Source organism: Periophthalmus magnuspinnatus, chromosome 6 (assembly GCF_009829125.3).
Source record: "Periophthalmus magnuspinnatus isolate fPerMag1 chromosome 6, fPerMag1.2.pri, whole genome shotgun sequence".
Lineage (NCBI taxonomy): Eukaryota > Metazoa > Chordata > Actinopteri > Gobiiformes > Gobiidae > Periophthalmus > Periophthalmus magnuspinnatus.
The window spans coordinates 27,417,638-27,425,475 of NC_047131.1; the positions used below are offsets into that span (position 1 = coordinate 27,417,638).

Below are 7,838 nucleotides of genomic sequence, written 5' to 3' on the forward strand. Positions count from 1 at the left end.
TGAACTGTTCGATTTAGCCTAGTTTTGTTTCCGGACTTTTTACTATAATTTGCAGTAATTTCAAAAGTGTGGGAATTAAGGTGTCCAAAGCAATTCAGTAAACTGGTCCATGGGCCATGTGTTGGGGGTCTCTCCCAAAAATATAAAACTTTGATCATACATGTTTTCAAATTATATAAAATCCTAAATTTTAAGTTTCTGATGGAAACTCTTACACCTATAAAACTAATGACTTTTATTGTGATGTCATGGTGGAGGATGATGAGGCCTCTTGCATATTTTCTGGCCGATATGGTGCATCATGTGAAAAGTCATTTCTTTGCAAAATGCAACTTGAACTGACAGAAGAGCACCCTCGCCTAATGGTTTCATTCCCTCAGTTCTGCTTATCCACATTTTTGTGGTGCCTATAGAGCCTCCATACTCTTGATTGGTTGCCTGACCAGTCAGCTCCTCATACTTTTCTTGAATTAAGTGGTTTTGGTTGGCCAGGCAAGGTGGTCAGAAGGGCCGATGGCTCAAATTGGCTGTCTTGCTTCTGTCAATGTACTTCGGGGCAGCTGGTTACAGAGGTTACTGCCACAGAGTATGAATAATGACTACAGTGTAGTGCATTGATAGACTTAAACAAGCCTGTAAAGAGCATTACAAGTGCCCTGGCACACCTTTAGTACAGTTTTTTATTATCACTATGAAACTGCAAAGATCAATGTGACTATGTAGTTCCCTATTATAGTGACCACATCCTGATATCGTGTGAGGTGACAATATTGTCATACATTTACATCTCTTTTAGCACATAGTTTAGCTCAACTTAAATGAAACTTTGATGAACATTTGATGAGTTAATTCTGCTCTGCATGACTGGAGACTGGAGATTGAGTGTTTTATGACACAATGAGAGTAACGCACACATACTTTTAAACTTTTATCAATGAGCATTGCAGCACATGACACTTTTAAGAGCAATTACCTTAAAAAGGAAAACAGTATATTTTTTATTTTTTATATATATATTTTGGCCAGTGTAGGCAGTATGTGCAATATGTAGAAGAAAAACAGCATTCTGGTTTTCTGTGCATCATAAAGAGATACGTTATGGGTTCGTTTTGATCATTTCTGGATGGCTGTATCGCCCTGTGTTTTTCCCATAGGTGCCATAATATGCCATGGACGACAGTTTGTTCATTTCTGCAGTGTTGTTGCTGCTGTTGTTGCTGCTGTTGTTGATACTGCCGCGATTTTCTCTTTCACTGTAGTCAAAGTTCTCCTCGTAGTCTTCCTGACTATCTGCATCTTGAGGAGGTTCTGAGGAGACAAACAGAAAGAATCTTGAAGATCCATGTTAAAGACTTTCATCTACTTTAATTTAGTCTCAAATAGAAAAGTCCAAAAAGCTCAATCATTGTAGCTAAATGACAAAATATACAAAAAAACACAAAAGAGGAAATGGCTTTAACATACTGGTGAATGTGCTATTTATGATTATAAAGAGCATAGTGTAGTGTTATTTTGTGGAAAATAATTTGTTAGAAAACCTGAGCATACCTGGCCCGTCTATGCTGGCGTCCAGGATGCCGTGCTTGACCTTCATGTGGCGGCTGAGGTTGCCTTTCAGGTTGAACTTGCTGGTGCAGTAAGGACACTTGAAGGGCTTGTTGCCTGCGTGCAGATGCATGTGACCCAGGAGGTTGTACATCCTGTTGAATGACTTTCCACACACCTATAAAAAAACAAAAAAACAATAGAGACAAATGTTATTCATAATTTTAAAACACCACATAATATTGTTTAGTCTATATCATAAAAAAACAATGATCTTTGTTTAGCCAAATGAATGTAACTTCAGCTAAAGCACAGTTTTGTTGCTTTAGACCTGAGAGCGTCATGTCTTCTGCATACTTGGACAATTAAAAAAACTGTGGCATGTACTTAATTTATTAAACCGGAATATTTAACAGCCCAATTCAAGCATTAACTGTCATTATGCCTTTGAGCAAGACACCTTGTCTGAGTGACTGTGAGACTGGTGGAGGTCAGGCGCTGTGACTGGGCTGCCACCTTTCTGTCACTCTGTCCCTGGGCAGGTGTGATTAGAGAAATTGTAAGGCCACAGAATTGACTCTGAGTTGATGTGAAGTCAGCTGAACCAGACAACAAAACAACACATCCTAGTGTGAGTGTGTGTGCGATGCATACAGAACAACTCCATGAAAAACAGTACTCATAACAAGCTGTAGAATAAGGTACAGTTTCCTTTCTTACAGTGGTGTTACATTTCAGTAACCTATGGACCCTCACCTTGCATTTGAAGGGCTTGACGGGCAGATGGACGATCATGTGTGTTTTCAGAGTCTGTTTTTGGACAAAGGTCTTGAAACAGATGTGGCACTGGAAGGGCCTGACACTGGCGTGGATCAGCATGTGTCTCTTCAGGTTGGCTGACAGAGTGAACTCTCGGGAGCACACATCACACTTGAACTCCTTCATGCCCTGTTCAAACAAACACATCAGAGTTATCCATTTGGCTGCATACAGTGGGAGGCTATGTAATGTTTGTTCTGCATGTGATTAGGCCTTGAGCCTTTCGAACTGTTGTACCTTGTGTGTTAGAGCATGTTGTCTCAAGTGGTGGATCTGGACAAACTCCATGCCGCACTCGGGGCAGACGTAGGGCCGCACATTCTGGTGTTTTAGGATATGGTTCTGGAGCTGGCTGCGGTAGGAAAAGCACTTGTTGCACTCACTGCACTGATAGCTGGTCGGGCCTTGGTGGCTGGCCTGATGGCGTTTGAGGTGGGCATAGCTGGGGAACTCCAGTCCGCACTGAGCACAGACGTGACACTGGCCGCTCTCGTGCTTGTTCTCGTGGGTCCTGAGCTCACTGGGGTAGGCAAAGCCCCGGCCACAGAAGCGGCAGGCGTACGGCTTGATGTCTGAGTGCTGGAGCATATGCCTCTTTAGATGGCTGGTCTGGGTGAAGGCCTTCTCACACACGGTGCACTTGTGTGGCCGTGTGCCCTGGTGGGTCAGCAGGTGGGTCTGGAGGTGGCTGGGCTGTTTAAACAGCTTCCCACAGTGCACACACTCATGGGGTTTAATGCCACTATGTCCCAGTATATGAGTGACCAGGTTATATTTGGATGTGTAGGACTTTTCACACATGCGACATTTCCAGCGTTTTAAACCCTCTCCCACGTCCACACAGTATGACTCGTCGATCTGAACGTTGATGTCCAGACGGTCAATCTGCATCCGTCGGGCAAGACCCTCTGGGTCAGACCACAGCATGGCCTGGGCTGTCCCCTCATATTCAGCCTGTGGGGGCTCCTCAGAGCTCTCGTAGGTTGGCTCACTGGATTCATAATAACTCTTCTCCTGTGAACTGTCATTGTCCCCACTGATCTTCAGGTTCAAGGCCTCTTCCTGCCTCTCCGGTTCCACTTCCTCCACCGAGGCACCATCTTGTGGTGAAGTTGTGTGTATGACACTGACCAGCTCCTCTTTGGGAGAAGCCTGATGCCTGTCCAGCTCCCCATGCCTGTTTAGGGTACATGATGGGTGGCTGTCACAATCCAGTCTTTCTCCTTTGATGTGAGCTGCTGGGCTCGGTGTTTTGTGTGGACAGTCCAGTCTCAGGTCTCTCTGCAGGGGTCGTCTCCTCTCTTTGCACTGAGCTTCTGTGTCCCTAGCAGGATCCTGTAAGTAGTCCCCGTTTGCTCCAATAAGCTGGTCAGCATACTCATAGTCCATGCCCTCCTCCTGTGGAGGGGGGGCACAGTCTTTAGGCTCTCCATTGTAGAAACCATTGGGGGCTATAGTTCCTCTGAAGATCTCATTCTGTGAGATGAGGCCCAGGACGGCAGCCTGAGCCAGGGACAGTACCACCACCGGCTCAGTCTGTGTCCCCACTTCCATGAGACACAGTGTCTTCTTTGGGTACATCACTTGTATGGGGCAGCCTCTTTCCTCCTGCCGATGAGCACAAAACATCACACATGAGCAAAGAAGCATACAAAAAAAAAACACCATTGTTTTGTCTTTCACTTCCTCATAGTATCTTCCACAAACTGAAATCATGCTGTTTTTGCAGCTTCCCTCTGACAGACTTTAGAATAATTCACACCTCTAAGAGAACTACAGTTTCATTTGGTAGAACTCAAGTGATTCACACACTGCTGGACAGTTCCATATGCCACATACTACACATGCTAACATTACTGTCAATCAAAGAGAAGTTAACCCTGATGCAAACCATTGTCATATTGAAGAATATTTTGTTATGATGTCCTAAATGACACACACTAAAATTCAGGGTGTGGTGTATTTCTAAACCACTGAGATAAAATAATGAAAAAGACTGAAAAGCGAACAGAACAGAACCAAAAGTGAGAAGTGGCTGAGGAACACAATTTAAAATGACTGCTTTTTAAGTAGTGAAACAGACAAACTGGCTGGGTGTAAGTGGTGGAGACAGAACAGGGAAGAAGGAAGGAGGGAGGGAGGCGGGGGAGGCAAGGAGCAAGCAAGACTGTGAAAGATAAAGAAAAGAGGGAGGAAACCAAGGAGGGGGGAAGAGAGAGTGTGCATGTGAAGAGAGAAGGAAAGGAAGAGGGGGGCAGGAGGGAGAAGACATGGTCAAAAGCAAAAGAACGATACAAATGGTAAACACAGACTGCAGGGCAGAAAGTGAAAGTGTCCCAGCTGTAGTGTGCTCTAGGTAGGTCTCCTAAAGTTGCCAAGTCAAAGACACTTAAAGCCACACAATTAGTGAGAACAGGAAACAAGCAGCAGCAACAGGAAGAGGAAACACACATGTACATCCTACCGGAGCCCTCACTCACCACAGTGCTCCCAGGGTCATGTGCGAGCTGTTTCACCGATCTCATCCTCCAGCAGAAATGAGTCAAAAAAATCCTCTGCTCTTTATAAGTGCTAGGAGGAGAGTGGGCGGGGCCAGCTCCCCCCCTCCCTGTCTTACTGTTGCTCTTATCTGAACTGACTGGGCTGCACCCCCCTCCCCTCCTCCCCTTCCCACCACCATTCTCTCCCTCCACAACAGCATCACTCCTTTTCTGCTCTTCCTCTTCGTCTTCATACTTCTTTTTTTTTCTCCTTTTTCTTTTTTCTTTTTTTTTTTTTTTACAGCTTTTTCATTACAAAAAGCTTCTTTTCTGCCACAGCTTATACCATTCCACTTGTCCCTCCCTTATTTATTCAAAACGAGAAGATAACGATATAATATGAAAACTATAATCAACCACATCTAACAAAACTGACAATGTTTGCACCGAGGCTTGAACAGAGGAGATTAAAAACTAACATTTCAGGTACAAACACAAATTATTGAACTTGTTTCAGATGGATCAATGCTGTTGGCCAATTGTATTAAAGTGAAGATGATTTCACAAATAGTAAAAAAAGACCGGATTCAGTTTTTCTTTCATTATTATTTGAACTTATGATTAAGCAACGTATACTTTAATGAGTTTACTTTATTCTGCCAGATCAGTCCTCACTTGGTCCTAGTCCGGACACCTGTAGGGACATGAGCACAAAGTTATTGAAGTAAAATGAATGCTGTTTCCCAATTAGACTGTAGATAAGGAAGCCAAAAAGTGGAGAGAAGAAAGGAGAGAGAGAGAAAATGGATAGAGGAAGGAGAGGGGGGAAGGGAGAGTGAGAGATAGGGTGGGAGGAAGGGGGGGGGGGTTGAAGGGGGGATGGAAACGAGGAGAGAATAAAGATAAAGGAAAGAGAGAAGAGAAGAGGGAGATGGAGGGAAAGGAGGAGGAGGAGGAGGGGTGGCCGGGCAGAAGAAAAGAAGGAAGAAGAAAAGAATAAAAGAAGAGGAAAAAAAAAAAGCTGGGCCGCGGCGGTGGAGGGGTGGGGAGGGGGGAAGGGGAGGTGTGGAGGAAGGGTGGGGAGGGGGGGTGCATGGAGGAGCGAGAGAGACAGGCTGAAAGAAAGAAAAGGCACTGAAAGAAAAAAGAAAGGGAGGGGAGGGAGGAGAAGGGAGGTGGTGACAGGCTGCGGGAAAAAAGGAGGATAGAGAGAAAGAGAAAAAATAATGCGGGGGAAGGCTGGACGGGGGGTGGTGGGGAGGGTGCATTAACTATTAAACCTCCAGATTTTATTTTATTTTGCAGTTGTTATGGCACAGACAGTGTTATCTACCTCTGAGTAACTTTAGTAGCCTTGAAATGAACTCAGACACTTAAGTATTTATCATTTCCTAATTACAATACAAATATAAACGTTAACATACATATAGATATCCGAATGTGAAAGCAGGTGCAGACTGATACATAGCTCTGACTGCATAAACTAAAAGCTAAATAGCAGCAAAGGGCAAACCTTGAAAACCTTGATCAATCATCAGCAGCTCGGAGAGAACCAGAAAGATAGAGGAAAGGAAAGGGGGGCTCGGAGGAGGAAGAGAGAGAGGGAGAGATAGCGGTGGAGGGAGAGGAGGGGGTGTGCGGAGGGAAGAGAGAAGAGGGGGGCAGGAAGTCTAGGAGGGAAGAGAATATAGAGCGAGGGAAGAAACAAAGATAAGAAAGACAAAGAGTCCAAGGAACAACAAGGGACTAGTCCACAAAGCGCACAGAACAGGCCAAAGGACGTGAACATGCGATGAGCTACTTTTTCAGCATATTAGTAGTTTTGAGGATTGTATATGTGAAAGTGTCAGTCGTCTGTAGGTGCCAGTGTTCTAGTGATCATAATTGGGGAATCATCTCAATATCAGCGTCAGAGTGTGTTACTATGAGTATTTTTCCATATGAAACAGTTCAGGACTATAGGATGTTATGATGTCACAGCATTAACTAGTTCAACACACTTTTTCCAAGTTGTTGACTTTACATTTGTCCTCCCTACATCACTCCTAATGCATATCTTAAAGCCACAAAATACAAAAAACATGCATCTTTACTCTGTGCAGGCTTGCATCTCCACAAACCTGACTCCTCTTTGGCCCTTCCTGCTTGTTTCCATGGAAATTTTGCTCTTAAATCCCACTGTATGGAAAAAAAGACTGATTTATCTCCATGGTGAATGTTCAGAAGAAGCTCTTCACTTTATATTTCCATGGAATCAGGTGACGTGCCGCCTCCAGTGACATGTTGTAGCTTTTACAGATACAAGTTAAAAATGCATATGTTTTTTGTATATTTTTGAAGACTTTAAAAGAACTTTGTGCACTCGGGGGCCCATCTACAGATCTTGAGTTAGGTTCTTGCTCAGATGGAGGCTATGTTTTATGTTTCTCACTAAGATATTACAGTTAAATCTTGTTTTTTTCCGTAGACTAGACTATGTAATTGACCAATGGCCTAACCTGCACTAATCACAGAGTAAAAGAGTAAAGGAGCCACACCCATGCAAGGTCTTCAGGTCAGATAACAGGTGACACCTTTTTACAAGCTTTCAAATCAGAGGACTTCACAGGACTTCTTCACACCTTCAAACAATGTATCTTAATGCTGATACTTAATTATTTTTGTTAGGTTATTCATCTTGTATTTAATCAAAATCTAAACAGCACCAAAACAGGATGCAGTGATAAGAGAAAGGAAAGATTACCCATTCTATAAACGGAAAAACAGAATATTAACACTGTGTTCAGACTGTGAGGAGTGTGGGGAGAGTGAGGGAAAAAAAACAAGAAAAGGCTGAAAAGAAAGGAGGAAAGACAAGAGTTGAGGGAGGAGAGGAGAAGAGCATTCAGAGAGGAAGATATAAAAGGAACGGAGAGAGGAGGGAGGTGTGTGTGTGTGAGTGTAGAGAGGGGGGGGGCAGATCAAGAGAGAGAAAGAGAGAGGAGGAGGAGGAGG

At 43.9% G+C, this 7,838-nt stretch overlaps 1 protein-coding gene across 1 annotated transcript; it reads right to left on the minus strand.

Moving 5' to 3' along the window:
* Nucleotides 1-915: 915 nt before the first annotated feature.
* Nucleotides 916-4,921, minus strand: LOC117372637 (zinc finger protein 710-like). The gene is made up of 5 exons (XM_033968460.2): nucleotides 4,845-4,921; nucleotides 2,602-3,972; nucleotides 2,302-2,493; nucleotides 1,549-1,723; nucleotides 916-1,308 (listed from the first exon to the last, which is right to left on the minus strand). The coding sequence occupies exons 1-5, from the start codon at nucleotides 4,887-4,889 to the stop codon at nucleotides 1,097-1,099; spliced, it is 1,995 nt and encodes a 664-aa protein (XP_033824351.1). The 5' UTR covers nucleotides 4,890-4,921; the 3' UTR covers nucleotides 916-1,096.
* Between the last annotated feature and the right edge of the window lie 2,917 nt (nucleotides 4,922-7,838).